Below are 19,413 nucleotides of genomic sequence, written 5' to 3' on the forward strand. Positions count from 1 at the left end.
CCCACAGGAGCGTCTACCACAGCCCGCGTGTGTGTGTGTGTGAGGACACTGATTATACACCCTGCTGTCAAAGGTTTTGAACCTCGTATGGTTTCTTACTTGGATTTTAGAAAATGGAACTTGAGTAATTAATATGTCTTACAGGTGATTTTCATGCTGGATTACAGAATAACCCCCAAAAATGTGTTATCGCACCTTTCAGAGTTTTAAAGGAGGCACTCGGCATCTACTTGTTTTGTTTTTGCCGCAGTTTCACACACAGAAGGCAAATTATCTGAGTCCAGAATCCAGTGAATGGAAGTCAAATTGCGTTTGAAAGATCTTTAATTTGTTTTCATGAAATCACATATTGCGTGTTACACTGCCACGGAGTGACCCCTTTTAACAGGTGGAGTTCAGACATACAGGATTGTCTCAGAAAATTAGAATATTGTGAAAAAGTTCTTTATCTTCTGTAATGCAATTACTTTTTCATGATATTCTAATATTTTGAGATAGGATTTTTGAGTTTTCTTAAGATGTAAGCCATAATCAGCAATATTAAAATAAGAAAAGGCTTGCAATATTTCAGTTCATTTGTAATGAATCCAGAATGTCTGACATTTTTGTTTTTTTAATTGCATTACAGAAGATAAAGAACTTTATCACAATAGTCTAATTTTCTGAGACAGTACTGTACTGCGGCGTACTGAGGTACGACTCGATAAGTATTTGAAGTACTTTAGATGAGAATCACATGATCAAACAGGTGCACAGGAGCATCTCCGGATGTCACTCTCTGAAACAAGAGTTATAACACGAGAAATATTTCAGAGATCAGTTCTTCCACCTGCAGCAGCTTCGGCTGCTCGCCTTTTTCGAGGCGATCGGGAGCCAAACGGACCCTTGACAGAACCCAGCTGGTTTGCTTTCTTTGTCCCGAACAGGATCGCGCATCTCCACCCGTTCTCTCGGCCGAGTTCTTCTGGTTCTCCTGTGTGGGCTCCGGGGCTGATGAATATTTGAGTTCTTTGTTTAGTCACTCTTTCCATTTTTGTGTGGGTTTTTTCCCCCTCCCCTTTGCACATCGTTATCACAGAGTCATTCATCGCACGTTAAGGCTCTTCTGACTGGTTTTACCGTCAAGTGTTGCGTGTGAGTGCGTGAGCAGAGCTGTTCCGGTTTTACGCGAACATACATGTTTCCAGTTGTTTTACAATCTGTGTGTAACCCGGCCGAGTCGTGCTCATCTTGAAAACCTGATTAAATCAGCGCATGGGGCAGCGCACGCTCAGCCTCCCGCTCTGTGATGACATTCAAAGGGCAGGAACTGCTTCACGTTTACAACCCCAGCCTTTCCGGAAAGTTCGGTGAACGGCTGTGAGAAGAGGTGTTTCGCAGCAGCGAGAAAAGGTAGGTTGAGAAGTAAAGGGAAGTTCCCTCAAACCCACACAGGCAATGACGTCTCGAGGCGGTTTCGGTAATTATATTTTTTAGTCATTAGCGCTCAAATCTCTGAGTTCCCATAAACCTGTAATGAGCAGCTTCAGAGCGGCGGCCGTAACGTTTACTCTTGTATCGTAAAACCGGCCCAGTTTATCAAGATTATTGCAAACAAACAAACGCCGAAGGTGTCGTTTTCCCGGAAGGGTAAGGATGGGAGCTTCGGCACGAACGTCACAAAGTGAGGGGAAGGAGAGGACCACCGTGGTGTCCTTCAGGACTTCACATGGCGGTTCTGGTACTGAGTTCACAGTGAACAGCAGAGGAGGCTGGGAAACATCCACCCGAGCAGGCCATAGCAGGGTTCACATGAAGGTCTCAGCACAGTATTCGGGTCTCACAGTATTTGGTCCGCAGGTGTTCTTCACCTCAGGGCCGGTCGGGGTTGATTTTGAGAGACAGCAGGCTGTCGTCACCGCTCTCCTCCACCGGCTGCCGACACAGAGAGTCCTGATCTGTAAAACCCACAGGAAACAGCATCAGTCACATTCACCACGCCACCTGGCTGGAAAGTACTTCTGTTTTAACCGTAAGAGTTTAGGTGGATGGAAAGTAAGGACCTTTCCCTAAGAAGTAGCAGTACTACGCCACGAAAATACTCCACTGACGGTTGAGGTTCGGGTTCAGTCAAAACACCCTCCCTCCTAAATAATCCCGCTTTGCTTCAAAAGCTCCTCAAACCAAAGGCGTAGCGGTAAAGTCCCGTCTGCTCGCGGTCCTGGAAGCTTCCTCCACCCACTGAGCCTTTGTCAGGACACGTCTCATGTCAGACCCGGCAGGTGCTTCCATGGTAACCCGGGCAGACAGAAGACGCGGAACTTTATAAAATGCACTTTTGAACACTTAAAATCAGATTTGGGGACAAAGCAGACCAGTAACTAGTAGCTACAGCAGTCATACAGAGGAAGAGGCGTTGAAATAAAGTCATGACAGTCGGGTCTTAAATGTAGTTATGCATCACACGGAGGGAGTCACTCCACTTCAGTAAAAGTTCCCAGCTTTGAAGAAAGTGAGAAGTGAGACCTTCTGTCTGAGGGTCGGATCACGTTCCTGGTCCAACCCCCCCGACGGGGGTCTGATCTACACATGCAGGAAGGGGCCGGAGCAGGAGGCTGCTCCTCAGCTCGCACACAAACCAAACACCCACTTTCTCATTCCGGCCACATACTTTGCACTTCCGGGTCTCTTCTCCAGAAGGAGGCACCGTGGACCCTCCCGGCCACGGCTATCACGAGTCCCACCATCCCGACCGCCAAGAGGATGATCACTGGGAAAAGAAGAAACCCTCGGGTTACCAAAGACCGATCAACAATTGCTCAATAACGCGGGGAGAGTAAGACGTCTTCTACCGGTGGCGTTGCTGGTCCCGGGCTGCGGCGGCGGCGGTGGCGGCGGCGTGGCAGGTCGTGGGTCGGCCGCCGTGATGCCCTGGGTCCGGACCCCCCCCTGTGGATGGTCGGGTCCCGGCAGTGTGCTGAGGGGCCTGTGGGTGGTGGGGGGCAGCCTGACGTCACCGTTCAGATCCGGGTTACAGACGTTGTCCGCGGTGCTGTTCCCGGGAACTTTCACACCAGATTTACATCTTGGGAGCAGCAGGAACAAAAAACTGTCAGTCCTGGGAATCTGAGAAAGAAGATCCAGGAGCTACTAGAAGACAGCGCTGGACTTACTCTTTCCACCTGTTGCAGCGGGAGTTGGGATGCTGGCTGAAAAATCCTGGCTTGCACTTTGAACATCCTGGAAAAAGAAGAGTTCCCTTGGAGGTTTCTGACATGAACGTGAATAATCTGCCGACTGGTGCGATCCAGCTTTACCTCCCTGCGAGAGCCCGAACCCGGCGCCGCACTTGCAGGTGGAAGAATCGTCCTCAATGCTGTAGAAATTCTCTCGGCACAAGCACTCTGTGTTGGACACTTTGGTGCACGCCCGGGAGACCATGCTGCCCAAGTCTACGGCAGCAAAAGCACAAACTCAGTCATACAAATTTTTTGAGTTTAAAAAATCATATTCATCTTCAGCACCTTCATTTGTCCATCACAGATCCCCACCCACACACACACACACACACAGATGTGTGTGTCAATGCTTTCCTGCCATCCGGTACTCACCTTCAGCGCACTTGGTGCAGCGTTTGCACTGCTTTGAGGGGTTTTCATGGGGTTGGTAGTATCCTTCAGGACAGGGGGCGCAGCCTCCTCCGTTCGTCACCAGCTCACCTTCAATCAGTCACATCGACACACACCAGACTCCAGCATCAATATGTTAAAGGGTTTGCGGCAAAACCACTGAAAAAAAATGAAGGTTTACCTTTTGGGCAAGTAAAGACACCCAGAACAGCTGGGAGTTTACACACTGAGAGGGTGAAGAGGAGCAGGCCGAGGAAGACCATGTTGATTCGGCGGTGACTGAAGCAGCTGTGTGTTTCTCCTGCTAATCAAGAGCCACAACTGAGAGGCGTAAACCCTCCATGCTTGAAACCACAGGAGTGACGTCATCATGCGAATCAAACCGTGTCAAACCTCCAACCTTCAGATTTGAGGGATGCCTGCTTCCCCAACTGAGATGCAACAACCCCTAATTTAAAAGCACTATTAAAAACGTACAAAACTAATAGGAACAATTTTACATAATACGCAAATCGAACCTAAGAGTCTCATACCGGATTAGTCGAGGCCCAGGTTGACAACAAACGCCATTGGTTCCGATAACCTACAGGGTACCGGTGGAAATTAGGCTACTGAGGGTGGAAGAGCGAGAGGAGTGTCTCTGAATATTGAGATGAGATGATGAGATGAGAACAACTTTATTAATCCCGAAGGAAATTGTTGTGCCAGAGTTTCAAGTAAAAACACAACAGTCATAGATAATAGTGGAAAGGAGGAAGAATAAGAAATATAATGAAATATAGATTGTCTTAGCTGTTAGCAGTAACTACAAAGATTGAAGATTCCCTGCGGCTGAGGGAAGAGGAATTAAAAAGTCTTGCGACGATGTATTGCGACGATGACAAGAAAAGGTCGAGAGTTGGTTGACTCGATGCAGAGAAGGAATGTGGATATACTGTGTGTCCAGGAGACCAGGTGGAAAGGCAGGAAGGCGAGAAGCGTAGGAGCAGGTTTGAAGTTGTAATATCATGGTAGTGACAGGAAGAGAAATGGAGTAGGAGTTATCTTGAAGGTGGAGTTTGTGAGGAATGTTCTGGAGGTGAAAATTATGTCGGATAGACTTCTGAGTCTGAAACTGGAAATTGAAGGTGTGATGCTCAGTGTTGTTAGTGGCTATGCCCCGCAGGTGGGATGTGAGTTAGTGGAGAAGAAGTTCTTGAATGAATTAGATAAAGTGATGCAGAATATCCTCAGAGATGAGAAGGTAGTAATTGGTGAAGAATTCAGTGGGCATGTTGGTGCAGGAAATAGAGGTGCGGAGGAATTGATGGACAGGTTTGGTATCCAGGATGGGAATGCAGAGGGACAGATGTTGGTAGACTAGAAAAAGGATGGATATGGCGGGAGTGAATACTTCTCCAGAAAAGACAAGAACATAGAATAACTTATAAGGGTGGAGGTAGGAGCACGCAGGTAGACTACATCTTGTAGAGACAAGGTGATCTGAAGTTTGCAGCCAGTCAGCATAGGATGGTGGTTTACAGGATGACTCTGGTGACAAGGAAGATTAAGAAGGCAAAGGCAGAAGAGAGGACAAAGAGGTGGAAGCTGCAAAGGGATAAGTGGTGTATGAGACTCCATCAAGGATCAGCTCTGACCCCCTTCTTGTTTGCAGTGGTGATGGACAGGCTGACAGATGAGGTTAGACGGGAATGAGGTTTGCATGATGACATTGTGATCTGTAGTGAGAGCAGAGAACAGGTGGAGGAAAATCTTGAGAGGTGGAGGTATGCTCTGGAAAGGAGAGGAATGAAGGATAGCAAGACTGAGTAAGTATGTGTGAATGAGAGGAACCGGGTGGAAAGGTGAGGCTACAGGAAGCGGAGATCAAGAAGTTGGAGGATTTCTGGTACTTGAGGTCAACAGTCCAGAGCAATGGACAGTGTGGAAAACAGGTGAAGAGACGGGTTCAAGCAGGTTGGAATGGGTGGAGAAAAGTGTCAGGGGTACTTTGTGATAGAAGACTATCAGTAAGAATGAAAGGAAAGCTGGACAAGACAGTGGTGAGACCAGTGACGCCATATGGCCTTGAAACAGTTACAATGACCAAAAGACAGGAAGCAGAGCTGGAGGCCGCAGAGATGAAGATGATAAGGTTCTCTTTGGGAGTGACCAGGATGGATAGGATCAGGAATGAGTCTATCAGAGGAACAGCACATGTTAGATGTTTTGGAGAGAAGGTCAGAGAAGCCAGACTGAGATGGTTCGGTCATGTACAGAGGAGGGATAGTGAATATATTGGTAGACGGATGCTGGAAATGGAGCTGCCAGGCAGGAAGTCTAGAGGAAGACCAAGGATATGAAGGCAGTTGGTGTGAGAGAGGAGGATACAGAGAATGATTAGATGGAGAAGGTTGATTCGCTGTTGACACCCCTGAAAGGGAAAAGCAGAAAATGCACGTAACCACGATTCCAACAACTTATGATACTAATCGTCACTAAATTTCCAAATCTTGCAGTCCTTACAAATGTTTCTGTATTTTAGCTTTGGATTTGTTTCCCCAAGTAACGAGTGAGGAAGTGATAAATTTCCAACTTTTTGCTTGTCCTTGTCTGAGCCCTGGTCACAAATGCAAGCACTGCCCTGGCAGCAAGATGCCTTTTAGCAAAATACATTCTCATCTCATCTCAACATCACATTAGCGTGTTTATCATTATTACTACAACTATTTATCACGGTTTCCGTCCCCGGCGGCTCTGCGGTGACCGGAGACGGAAAGTCTGCAGCTTCATGTTGTTTCCAAGTAAAAAGGTGACACATTACACATCAGCATATGGGTTTTCAGCGCAGCTAGAAACAACCACGGATTCTTGATTAATTTGCAAGATACAACCACACGCATGTGTGTGTGTGTGTGTGTGTATGTGTGAATACGTCTGCACATGCATGCACAGGCTTGTGGGCCTCCGCTCTCAAGCTCAACAATAGCATGCTAAAGGACAAGGAGTGCAAAGGTTACAGAGTCTATGTGTTCTTAAACATCCAGAGCAAGCAAGGTGGGCAATGATCTTTAAAAACGTACCACATTTTAATTAAACGGGAGTGTGGTTCTCTCCAGTAATTCGGTAGTTTAGAGCAGCGAGGTACAGGGGCTGGTGTTCCCATTAAACAACACCACGTATACATATGTTCCCTTTTAGATGGTTTTATTGTCGGGATCACGCTGTGCGTCCAGATGAGTTGGACTGTGTCTGGTCAGAATCTCCCACCGACAACCCACCGACAAACAAGAACTGAATGGTATCATTTCAACAACAGTTAAATACACAGAAACAAAGTGGGCTTTCTAACATTAATAATAATAATACTAATAATAATGCATTCTCAGACGGTGCACAACGCAGCGTCTCTCCAAGCTGGTTCCCCAGGCCCAGATAAATACACAGGGTTGCATCTGGAAGGGCACCTGGTGCAAAAAACAAAATATGCGAATCAAACGGATGGCTCTCTTACTGGATGGGTGGAGCTTAACAGCGGCCACAGTTACATACATACATCTTTACGTATATTTATCCACAGGGTACCTGTGGAAATTGGGCTACTTAGGGTGGAAAAAGATGAGGAGGAAGACAGGTTCAGAAGCAGAGGGAGAAGAGGAAAGGCAAACGTCTGGATGTTGGAATGACGACAAAAAAAGGTAGAGTTGGTTGCCATGATGCAGAGAAGGAGGGTGGATATATTGTGTGTCCAGGAGATCAGGTGGAAAGGTAGGAAGATGCCTGAGGAATGGAGAAGAAGTGTCACGGTGCCCATTTCTAGGAACAAAGTCTACGTGCAGAAACGCTGTAACTTTACCAATGAGCTGGAAGAGCAAATAACAAAAGCAGGAAATCCCGGGTGTGTTCCATCTCCCATCCAGGTGACTGGACTTTAAAACTCTGATTTTCCATAACTCTGAGTTCACTGTAAACAGACTGTGGATTAAATGGCTGCAACAGTGGGTTTCTCAAATTATTATTCTTCTCAAGATCCTTCTCAGACGTGGTTAGAATAAACTATTCTGAGTCTGTCACTTCACTTCTCGCAAGGGCAAAACAAGACCAAGGGTTCTATTGGAAGCAAGTGATTCTGTTATTTTAACATTCATCATTCAACCATAGCAGAATCTGAATTAGACTTTTCTTATATGCAGTTCTGCAGCTTTCAGTAAGATAAAATGACAGCAAAAGGAAAACAATAAAATAAGCCATGGCAGAATTAAAAGGATACTTTTTAAGAGTAAATGTAAAAGTAGTTATTGTTTTTCAACCGTCAGCAAATGCAGTTCAGAAATGAGCCATATTTCTGTCCTCGTCATGCCATTTTTTTTAGGGAAAAATTGGCCATCGACTCTATTTTATCTATCCTGTATTACTTTGGTACTTTACGTTCGTAGTCATGGTTTTTAGCTTGAGGGTAAGTGAGATGAGACTTGTTAAAGATAAGACAAGATAATATTTTTTTGCTCCCCATGGAGGAAATTTGGGTGTGGCAGCAGCACAGGGCAGAGGACAGGTAACAAAAGACATTAAAAAAAGATATTACAGCTACATGTCCGATATTTTTTTCATACTCTTGTGCACTCCTTATCTTTCACTTGTTATTTAAGACACTTTGTAGTTTATTTGTATTTCTTATTCTCCCTTTTTCTCTTATTTTTTACTGTTTATAGAATTTCCTACTATTATTTATTATTTTTATATTTTTCTTGTAACTCTGGCACAACAATTTCCTTCGGGATAAATAAAGTTGTTCTTATTCTTATTCTTAAACAGTAGCAATAAAAATATAAATAGAGACATTAAAAAAGACAGACAACTACTGTGGAGGGATAAAAGTGCAAGTGGCTTCCTTTTCTCTTTGCCTTCATCCAGTTACAAGTTTTACTTGTGATTTTTGAACAATGCTGTACTAAACACAGCTTTAACCCTACCATATAAGAGTTCATGAAGTTACGTAAGGCACTACCTCGACAAGTTGTATTCCTGAAGAAAAATATAATAGAAAGAAAATGGAGCAACTCTTTTATTAGAAATAATATATACATTTAAATTATTTTTTTTTTGTTCGTTCTTTTTTTTTTTCCTCATGCGAAAAAGTAAAAGGCTTCTGGGCTAAAGCTCAAAAATGGATTAAAGACAAATGTCCATCATCACCAGTTTCTTTCTCAAGAGATGATATAACATTTGGTTTACTTTTAGGCAACAAAAGAGATGAACTCTGTGTCAATGTTATTTTAGGTCTGGCAAAAATTTTTACCCCAATTTTACATTCTTTAAAAACGATTTTTGAATTATATAATAAAAATCCTTAAAACTCATGGAGAAATCCGAATAACCAAAAATTATTCAGTTTTATGACTGATATTCCTTTAGATCCACCGAGTTAAATACGTATAACATTGCCATTTTTTTCTTCTTTTTATTTTTTCTTCTTTTTATTTTTATTTTATTGTTATTATAATTCATTTTATCATTTTAATTTCTTTTTTTTCCCCTTATTCCTAGACGCAAACAATTCTTATAGGCCTTGAATCTTGTTTACTCTTACAGTCAATTGATTGCAATCAAAATGAATGTCCTTATGTGTCCTCATGCCGGTTAATATTATTGACATTCGATTCTATAGCCATGTTTGTTTATTCATTTGTTTTGTTTATTTATACTATATATGTTCAATAAAAAATGTGAAGAAAAAAAAATTAAAGTTTTACCTGTGATTTTATCTTGTGATTCTAGGAGAGCTCAGACCCAGCTGAGGGCGCACCACATCTGAAAGCGCTTTTTGGAGGTCGAAGAAGAAGAAGAAGCAGGAGAAGAAGAAGAAGAAGAAGAGCTTCACGACAGGGAATCCTGTCGTACGACATGTCGAAAACAAGCAGGCTGAAAGTGAAACCGATTGCGGCAGAGCGGAGCGGGGCTGGATGTTGAGTAGAAGTTGTGAAAGAAGACAAACCGCGTCTGTTGGCGTGTGTTCCTCCAAAGAAGAACCGTCCGGGTGTTTGTTTCCTCCGGGAGTGTCCGCTCCGCCGCAGCCCCGCAGTCCCCACTCTCCAGACGGACTCCTCCGGCCGGTTACCCGGGGTTCCCCCTCTGTGAATCCAGGAGAAGCACACATTGTATCCCGTCTCCGCGGGTTTGTGTTCGGGTCGAGCTCCGCGTCAGAAGCGATGCTGGTCACGGTTTTCTGCGCCCCCAGGGACCGCCCGGAGACCACCTTCGCCCTCCAAGTGTCCCCGGAGTTGGAACTTAGAGACTTTGTGGCACTTTGTGAACTCGAATCGGGAATCCCGGCCGGTGAAATCCAGGTAAGACTCCCCGCCGGACCGAGCGGATGTAGCCACCGAGCTAGCGGAGCTAACAGCTAGTTACCTAGCCTGCTAGCTAGCATGAATCAGACGTGTGCTGTTTTGGCTGATCGGCTATTGCAACATCAGATAAGTTCACTCTTCGACGGTTACGAGCGAGTCTTTCGAGATTTAAAGGTTAGCCGACTTACGATAAATATCACATTACCTAAACTAAACTGCTACACCGACAGCCCGAAGTAAAGTAAAGTCCCGATGTTGTTGTTGTTGTTGTCGGCGGTGAACCAGATCCAGAACGTTCAAAAGAAAGTACATTATCCTTTCAGCATGAACATCTGAGTTTAGTCATTTTGATTCACTAGTGGATTTTAGAAACGCTATCCACGTGTGTGTGCGTGTGTGTGTGTGTGTGTGTGTGTGTGTGTGTGTGTGTGTGTGTGTGTGTGTGTTTGCCCCCCCCCCCCCTACTCGGTGTAACATGAACATGTTTTCCTGGCCTGGCTGTCAGAGCCTCCTGGACTCTGGAGCCTTAGTAGAACTTCTCCACAAACTCCCTCTGCTTTCACTGCTCACTGGAGAAAAGGAGCAAATAGATGTTTCAATACCAATACGTGGTTTGCACTGTAGGGACTTTAACTAAATACTTACGTAATTACTGGTAATGACAATAATGTTAATGCAGAAATATGGAGGCCTTTCGGATGAGGGGTGAGACGTCTTCAAGGGAAGAAAATCAAGTCCAGCTGGTACGATAAGAAGATTTTGACCAGATGTGACCATGACCTGCATGACGGAGACTCTCCACGGATAACATTAGTCCAAAGTGTAAAGCTAAAAACAAAACAGAAGAGCTGTTCAGATATGACATTGATTTATGATGAAGCAGCATTTGGTTCAGACAATAGGGCGAGTCTAGGTCAAAGATCAGTTTTATAGAAATGTTGAAAACCCATATACATTGACATCATGTATGAATTTACTACAGAGTTAATGACTGGACTCCGCTACATTGAAAAGTGTGTTTGTGGTAATATTAGCATACTGTCTTGAAGTATTGACTCTTCTACCTGCTTCATGTTGTCCTGTGAGGAAACTGAAAGTAATGGTGTGAAAATAAAAGTACATTAAAATGACACTGAACACACACCCTGTCAGAAATCTGATCAGACAAAGTCTAACATGATGTTTGAAAATGCACCATGTAATACTTTTTTTCCGTGTATTTGTCCATATTCAGATTATATATGTAGAACAGCCACTTAAAGACCCCACCCGTGCCTTGGGGACCTATGGAGTAAAGGATGGCGATGTTGTGATTCTGCGGCAGGCTGACAGGAGGCCACCTCCAGCCCAGCCCGCCTTCCCAGGTAACAATGACATTGTAGAAAACAGTTTACAGTCTCATTAAGTTGTATTAACAGATACTTGGAAAGTTTCTCTTATACTTCCTTCATTAAGCAAAGTGATGGTTTGGAGTATAAGTGGAGTCAGATTTGACTTCAGAGCAAAACAAAGCTCTGCTAATAAACTTACACAGATTCCTGCCTCGACGTCAGACGGACTCAATGAGGCTCTGCTGTACGCCAATAATTTGATATAACGTTTCTATAATAATTATGCTAATGTATCTGGGCGAAGCGACCAGAAAGGACGTCGGGGCACAAGGGCTCTTCCTGTGCCCAGACAGCAAGGCGCCCCCGGTCAGAGCAAACTAGTTTACCGGCCCCGTCGCTCCATGTCTGGCATTACTGAGGTCCATGGGGCTTTAGAAGACGCTGCACTTTGTGTTTCTCTCGAGCTCATTAACATCCAAGTGTTCTGAGGAAGGTCAGAGCCAAGCGCCCCCCCCCCCCCCTCTTTTTTTTTTTCCTACATCAGATGCATTTGGTCCAATCAGCATCTGCTTCACACCATCTCCCCATGTTGTCTTAGTTCGGCTTGAAGGAAGGACAATGGTCTCCAAAAATGACTCCTTCTCATGGACATGTAAAAAGCGCTCGCCGTGAACCGTGAAGACAAAGCAGACAGACTGGTCACCAGAAAGGAGGGCTGGGTTTGCTGAGGTGTTGGTGGTCCACAGCAGACAGGAAGCAGCCTGTGAACGGGATCCTGGTGACTGACAGATGGCCGCTGGCGGGGAACGTGACTGTTCTCCCAATGTTCCTGAGAAGAGAAATGTCCCCAGATTTGTCCCCAGATGAAGATTTTCTTTGAAGGAAATCTTTCTGACCTTGTTTAGTAGCTGGCGGGTTTTTCATTTCCAGAGGAGGCAGGAGTAATGGTCTGTGCATTTGGGTTTCTGTTTAACCAGCACAGCACCAGGCTGAAAAGTACAACTCATCCAGAAGGTGAACCCCCTTCGGTCTGAAGGACCTTTCCCAGCTGCTTCTCTTGGTTCTGACTAAAGTGCAAAGTCTACAGCTTTGCGCCAAACAAGATGTTGCTTCCATCTTCGTCAAGGTCTTTGAAGGAAGCGGTCTGACGCTCATGTTTTCGGGATCTTCCAGATCTTGGTGTTTGTCAGTTGATCCTCCTCGTGTCTTCACCAGGTTTGCCCCACATTGACTTTCGCTCCATTGCGGTCCCGGGCTCCTCTTCTTCGGCCAGTCAGCGGAGTGCCGTAAAGACCCTTGAGCAGGCCGCCGCCCCCACCCCGCCGCCCCCACGCCCCGCACAACCTTCTACATCCATGGCCTTCCGTGGCCCCTCTCCTCAGGGGCTGGACGACCCCGCCTTACTCCAGCAGATGCTGCTCTCAAACCCACATGAGCTATCGCTGCTCAAAGAGCGGAACCCACCGCTTGCCGAGGCCCTGCTAAGTGGCGACCTAGGTGAGTAAACAAAACTGCATCGGCTGTAATCCAACCGCCTGTCGTACTTCCCTTGGAGTACCTGAGAGCTCACCCTCCTGTACCCGTGTCCCCAGAGCGTTTCAAGAAGGTTCTGCTGGAGCAGCAGCAGGATCGTGCCAAGAGGGAGCAGGAGAGAATCAGGCTTCTGACCGCCGATCCCTTTGATTTAGAGGCCCAGGCAAAGATCGAGGAAGACATCAGGTATGATCTGAAGGTTTCTACCAGACCTGGTCTTCATCAAACTGTTGTGTGGAAGTTGTTGGATTGTAATCCAAGGCCAGTGCCCTGCTCCACAGCACTGGGCAGCCTTGAGTCACTAATACCAGCCTGGGATGTGGCTCATACATGAGACCGCTAAGACTAGGAGTAGGAAGTTGGGTTCTGAACCGCAGCCAGGTGCAGGCATCCCCCCTCAACAGAAACCAGCACTTACTGAGTACCACCCGGAGCCAACAGCAGTCCTGACATTCCCCGAACAATAGCCTCAGCAGGGCACGGCGCTGTTTTCTTGTCCGGTATCTATGACAACCTGCCATGTGTTTCGGACCTGCGTTCATGTCCGTCGGACCGTGGCCGGGCGCTTCCGCCGGGGCTCACGTGACCCGTGCTCAGACGCCGAGGTTGACACGTTCGCTTTTACCACCAACAGCACGTTAAGTGTGTTTTCTTATGTTTGAGCTTGAATTGTCCCCGAACACGGACACGTCGAGCTGGGAAAGGGAACAGTTTCTGCTAGAATATGACGCCCAGGTCGCAATCCCAGTAAACACAGAGGACCGGCGCTCCGTCTTTGAACAAACAGGTCCTCGTAGCAGGGACGTTCTGTCTTTTAAAACTATGTTTGTGACGTAGCCAAATGAATCTTTCAAGCCACCCCCCCCCCCCCCCCCATCTCCGTTGTTATGTTTGTGCCTTCTCAACCCCCTCAAGGACAGACGGGACTGACTTCTTAACACGCTGAGTGGCTAATGTGAATGCTCTCCCCTTGGATGTGTCAATGTTCCAGGCAGCACAATGTGGAGGAGAACATGACCATTGCAATGGAGGAGGCCCCGGAGAGCTTTGGACAGGTGGTTATGCTCTACATTAACTGCAGAGTCAATGGACACCCCGTGAAAGCTTTTGTTGATTCAGGTAATGAGCACGGCCGCTCACCGCACTTGCGGTAGATGCCTGTCTGTCTTTCTTGTGTCTTCTTTTGGGCTGAGAACAGCTGCAGCAGTGTTGGTTTGCTCTCCACGGCATGACTTGGGTTCGATGGCAGCTGCAGCAGTAGCCGCTTTGGCTGCACGCAAACATGAAGTGAACGACCCTCTGCCTTCGGCCTTTTACCGTGATTTAAATCTGAGTATCCACATTGGGATGTAGCCTCTCTCAACACTCCTGAAAATAATCCTGCAGAAATTTGAATTAGTTCTATTCTGTATTGAACGTCTGGAGTGATTTATAGCCACAGCCAGGGCTTCCTCCTTCGGCGGGCGAGCCTCCAGCTGTTCACTCCTGCAGGGGTTCTATGTACAGTGCAGTGACTCTACCTTGTGTGTTTGTAGGAGCCCAGATGACCATCATGAGCCAGGCCTGCGCCGAGCGTTGCAACATCATGCGCCTGGTGGACCGGCGCTGGGCCGGGATCGCCAAGGGGGTGGGCACCCAGAAGATCATCGGCAGAGTTCATCTGGGTGGGTGTCGTGTTTTCCTGCTGTGTTTCAAACAAATGCGCCCCGTAAGTAATACTTTCCATGGAACAGGAGGCGCTGAGCAGGACCTCCTGTCTTTTAAGGAGGAAGATTAAAAAAGACGAACGGACCGAACCTTCATTTGTTGACAGCAGATGTGTGCCAATGACCATGTGACTTCCTGCTGTGTTTTAGCTCAGGTCCAGATAGAGGGCGACTTCCTACCTTGTTCTTTCTCCATCCTGGAGGACCAGCCAATGGACATGCTGCTTGGCCTGGACATGCTGAAGAGACACCAGGTGTTGGTCCACTCCCAGTATGAGGTCCAGCCCTGGACAGCCTGTGGGTTAAAGGTCCCGTCTTTTTCTTTCAGTGCTCGATTGACCTGAAGAAGAGCGTGCTTCTGATCGGCACCACGGGCTCAGAGACCCGTTTCCTGTCTGAGGCGGAGCTGCCGGAGTGTGCTCGGCTGGCCTACGGAGCGGAGGGCCGTGAAGATCCCCGTCCGGAGGAGATCGCTGACAGAGAGCTTGCAGAGGCACTTCAGAGGTCCATACAGGAGAGCGGTAAAGAACAGCATCTCACCTCTGCACTCCAGCCTGCTTCTCATCAGGCTTTTTTTCAGTTAGTTAGAAACACAGTTGCATGACATCTAAAGTCTCTCAATGCCATCTATGCTGTCATCCGATTTGAATCCCATCACCACCCCCTGTCATCGATACAGCAACTCTTATCATGCTTGAGAGTCCAGAGAATGAAGCAGGATGAGATGTTAGCTCCGAACCTGACTTCCAGGCTTAAAGGGAAACACATACACGGACCTGTAGTTTCCATGTGACGGTCACTGAGCCAGAGCTGCTGCTGCTGCTGCTGCTGCTGCAGCCCACAAAGGCCACCTGACGCTCAGACAGAAGTTCCTTCTGGTTGGGGTCACCTTGCATCATCCATCCATCCATCCAAGAAAATAAAGTTGGTATTTGAACCTGGAGATGCTCACTGACAGCTGGACCCAAAATGCTCTCCACCACACGCGTCTATTGGTCAAAAGCCACCATCTTCAGAGCACTTATGAAGGGACAGTTTCCTTATTATTACGAAGAAGCTTTTTGTGAAAGGAAAGGTGGACAAGACAGTGGTTGAGACCAGCGATGCTGTATGGACTAGAAACAGTAACAATGAGGAAAGGTCAGAGATGAACATGTTGAGGTTCTCTTTGGGAGTGACCAGGATGGATAGGATCAGGAATGAAGCTATCAGAGGAACAGCACATGTTAGATGTTTTGGAGAGAAGGTCAGAGAAGCCAGACTGAGATGGTTGGGTCATGTATAGAGGAGAGCTGGAGAATATATTGGTAGACGGATGCTGGAACTGGAGCTGCCAGGCAGGAAGTCTAGACGAAGGAGGTCCAAAGAGAAGATTTAAGGATGGAGTGAGAGAGGATATGAAGGTAGTGTTAGAGAGGAGGATACAGAGAATAAGGTTAGACGGAGAAGGTTGATTCGCTGTGGCGACCCCTGAAGTGTAAAGCTGAAAGAAGAAGATGAAGAAGCTCTTTCATTCTTAAGTTCCTAAGTTCAAGACACCGACTGTTGTTTTCATATTTATGATCTCTGTGAGCCATAAAACTGCACTTGACATGTTTGGTATTCATGTTTTTCACACACACACACACACACAAGCTACAAGAGTTGACACCCAGTAGTAATGCTCGGCTGATGTCCCCAGATGTTAGGAACTCTGTATGGTTTTCAAAAGTGTTTCCCTTTACGCTCCTCTGGGATGAAGGAGGAGCTGCTAAACGCGCCTGTGGCTGCAGAGGTCAGCCGACAGCTCAAACCCTAGAATCCGTTCCTCTCTAAGATAAAGCCTCCTCGGGCTGACAGCTCAACCGATCTGGATTGATTTTCATTGAATGGTCTTGAGACATGACTTGGGCGAAGCTTCCTCACCCTCAGCGGCAGGTCACATGATCAGACTATGACCTCGGTTAGGTCAAAGTTCGAGTGAGATAGCACTTTGCTCACTCGTGCGTGTGAAGCAGGGCGATTTGGTGCATGCTCTGTGTGTGACCGCTAACTCTCTCCGTCCCTTTGCATGACGTGTGTGTGTGTGGTGTGTGCTCTAACCTCTGAGCAGGACAGCACTGATGCATTTGGAGCAGCTGGAGAGGGCCCGACCAAACAGGTACTGCAAACCCACAGGTCCATCGCCAGTGCTAAGTCCATTGCTTTGAACACATTTATTTGGCTGCTGGATTTCTTACGTTTGTGTTATTGTTAGTTAACTGGTAAAGTAGGTGAAGCCGTTAGCCTTGCATGTGTCAGGAAGCATCTCTGTTTTCATAGAAAGTGTGTTTTGACGTACCTGGCAAGATAAAACGGAAATGCTTATCGTCCAAAACAAAATGTTCCCAAATGGTTGTTCCAACCTGCAGGAGTTTAATTGTGAAATATATCTCTCTTACAATAGACACTGCAGACGGACAAACTACCTCACCACAGCCACCACCATTTACATTACCCAGAACCTTAGACCAAATGTCCTCACCCACCTCTCCTTCCCAAAGCCCCTCCTCTGGCCAGCTCCAGAACCCAACCCTGGATCCATCACAGTCCGCCCCCGCTGCCGTGGGGGCTTCAGCACCAGGGCGGTGCCAGGACCAGCGGGGCTCCCGGAAGCTTCCTCTGCCCGCATCCCCAACAGGGGATGCTAGCTCTCCACCAAACCAGGTCCAGACAACTCCTCTGTCAGACTCTCGCAGCTCCAAAGTAACCACCGCGTCAGCAGACGTCCCGCCTCCATGCATCCCCGCCGGAGACGCAGCTCCGGCCCTCCGACACCGAGGGGGCGAGGAAGCCTCCGGAGCAGCGGAAGACCGCCCGGACACTTCCGAGGCCGCGAGGAGCCTCCTGCCCCCCCGCCCGGAGGAGCTTTGCCCCGCTCAGCCGATGGAGCAGGAGGCGACGGGCTGGAGCCCGGCCATCCACGCCCCAGCCTGCCCCGGCACTCCGGACTCGGTGGACATGGACTCCTCGGCCACGGCCGAGGGCGAGATGGACCAGCCCGAAGGAGAGCGTTGCTCAAGCTCCGACAGCATCCCCTCCCTGGCGACCGCTCTGATGGAGCTCCACGAGCTGCTGCTTTCCAACAACCGAGCTCAGTCTCACAGCGGCAGCACCTCCTGCTCCCCCTCACATCCCCCCGGGCAGGAGGCGGGGGGGGGGTGCGTCACCCGGGCCGAGCACCCCGACACCCGCGGGCAGATGTCCGGCCATCTCAGGCGACGCCGAAGCCACCGGCGCAGTCCCTCCATCTGAGGGACCATCTGGGTGTCTCGCGCCGGAACTTGCAGGCCTCAGGGAAGCGGAGTTTGCGGGGGGGCGAGGCTCGCCGCAGTGTCCGGAGAGCTCCGGAGAGGAGAGGGCAAGCCTGAGGTCTTCACCGTGCGAGTCAGAGGTTCCTCCTGACCCCCCAGGGGACTCGGATATCAGAGAGCCTCCCGAGGAGAGGCGTGTCCGGGAGGCCGCCGGTGGAAGGATCTCCGGCACAAACCGTCCGGACTCGCCGAACCTCCAGACTAACCGCATCTCCGTCAGCCCCCCGGCGGAAGGGTCGCCCGAGGGAGTCGCAGGTCCCGCGACCCCCGGGGCGCCGGGTCCTCCGCTACTCACCCCTGAGCCGTTTCCAGCCGAGCACATCCGGAGGATCCAGGCGGCGGGGTTCTCTGCCCGGGAGGCTGCCGAGGCCCTGGAGCAGGCCAACGGGGTGGTGGAGCTGGCTCTGCTGGCGCTGCTGGCCCGCAGCATCACTGTGCCCACCTAGAACCTCCGCCAGCAGAGCTTCTTCCCCACCTTCTCCCTGATCCAAAGGTCTCGGCGGGGAGCACAGGGGAGTCTTTGACCATATCCGGGAACAGAAGGTCCGCTCCGGATCCCGCAGGTTGGCCAGGTGTGTTTTGCATGCAGGTGTTTTGGCTTTAACCATCTTTTGGTTTTGGGGTTCTGTAATGTGGATGGACTCGGTTTGTTTTGTCCTCCTGGGTGCCAACGTCGGCTGAGACGAGGCGGATCGTTGACCCTTTTAATAGAATCTCTCTTTCGTTTTGTCACCGAGTCGCTCCGGCCTTTATGTTGTCGATCATCATTTCTAAAAATCAGGAGCAGCGTCACAGATGCGAACCATCGGCGGAACTCCTGAGCTTCCGCTTACCTGGGTGAGAACTACCACTGGCTGCCTCCAGGAACATAATGAGACTGTGGTTGAGTTTGATATTTAGATGTAAATCCAGAAGATCATGGAAGCGCGGAATGGCATCGGCGACGGTGTGTTTTCTCCCCCCGCTGAGGGAAATCTCTGCCTTACACATCTTCTCAGTGCGTGAGGGTCATCGTCCGACGGGGGGATCATCTGACACGGTTTCCAACGCAGTCTTCTGCTAGAAGCGGGTTCTTGTCCGCTCACGTCCGTCGGTCCAGCAGATATCAAGGGTCTCGGTGGGCTCCTGCTCCTCCTCCTCTGACAGACTCCTTTCCTTAGATTTTTGTTGTACCAACTTTTAAATGACAAATAAAACTGACCTAGTATTTGTACTCTGCGTGAGAGCTTTTCTCTTCAAATGACCGCATCTCGTTCTTTGACCTGAGAAGAAAAAGCTGCCAGAGAGACATCTGGGCCTTTTCTCTCTCTCTCTGTGGATTCCAGAAGACTCTGGAAAGTCCCAAGTGCACTAAAGACGGACCTGGGGTACGGAGGGTGACGGTTGGGTCTCAGAAAGTCTAAATGAATATGAAAAAAATGGTTCCTGAAGTCGGTCTCCTGCTGCTGCCGCTGCTTGAGAATTGGCCCAAAGATCTCCAGCAAACCCCCTAAATGGGAGTCATGGAGTTTATCTCCTGCAGAAAGAAGACAACCAGAAACAACTGATGTCTAACGTTCAGGCCACTGGTCTTG

General features: G+C 48.3%; 2 protein-coding genes across 2 annotated transcripts; one reads left to right on the forward strand and one right to left on the reverse strand.

Annotated features, from left to right (window-relative positions):
- Nucleotides 1–321: 321 nt before the first annotated feature.
- LOC147232597 (tumor necrosis factor receptor superfamily member 1B) lies at nt 322–9,718 on the reverse strand. Its single transcript, XM_086149521.1, has 12 exons — nt 9,583–9,718; nt 9,341–9,479; nt 7,444–7,551; nt 7,144–7,367; nt 6,671–7,054; nt 3,790–3,909; nt 3,591–3,698; nt 3,297–3,431; nt 3,153–3,219; nt 2,832–3,064; nt 2,651–2,749; nt 322–1,937 (listed from the first exon to the last, which is right to left on the reverse strand). The coding sequence occupies exons 6-12, from the start codon at nt 3,869–3,871 to the stop codon at nt 1,852–1,854; spliced, it is 810 nt and encodes a 269-aa protein (XP_086005647.1). The 5' UTR covers nt 3,872–3,909; nt 6,671–7,054; nt 7,144–7,367; nt 7,444–7,551; nt 9,341–9,479; nt 9,583–9,718; the 3' UTR covers nt 322–1,851.
- ddi2 (DNA-damage inducible protein 2) lies at nt 9,469–19,049 on the forward strand. Its single transcript, XM_086149522.1, is given in 10 exon segments — nt 9,469–9,934; nt 11,172–11,301; nt 12,484–12,765; nt 12,861–12,987; nt 13,793–13,920; nt 14,337–14,465; nt 14,658–14,761; nt 14,836–15,028; nt 16,933–17,765; nt 17,767–19,049. Coding segments are annotated over 10 exon segments (2,583 nt in total). The 5' UTR covers nt 9,469–9,796; the 3' UTR covers nt 18,286–19,049.
- Nucleotides 19,050–19,413: the final 364 nt, after the last annotated feature.

The sequence above is a fragment of the Fistularia commersonii genome, chromosome 7 (genome assembly GCF_037954325.1).
Source record: "Fistularia commersonii isolate RoL2024-O1a breed Wild chromosome 7, RoL_Fcom_v1.0, whole genome shotgun sequence".
NCBI lineage: Eukaryota > Metazoa > Chordata > Actinopteri > Syngnathiformes > Fistulariidae > Fistularia > Fistularia commersonii.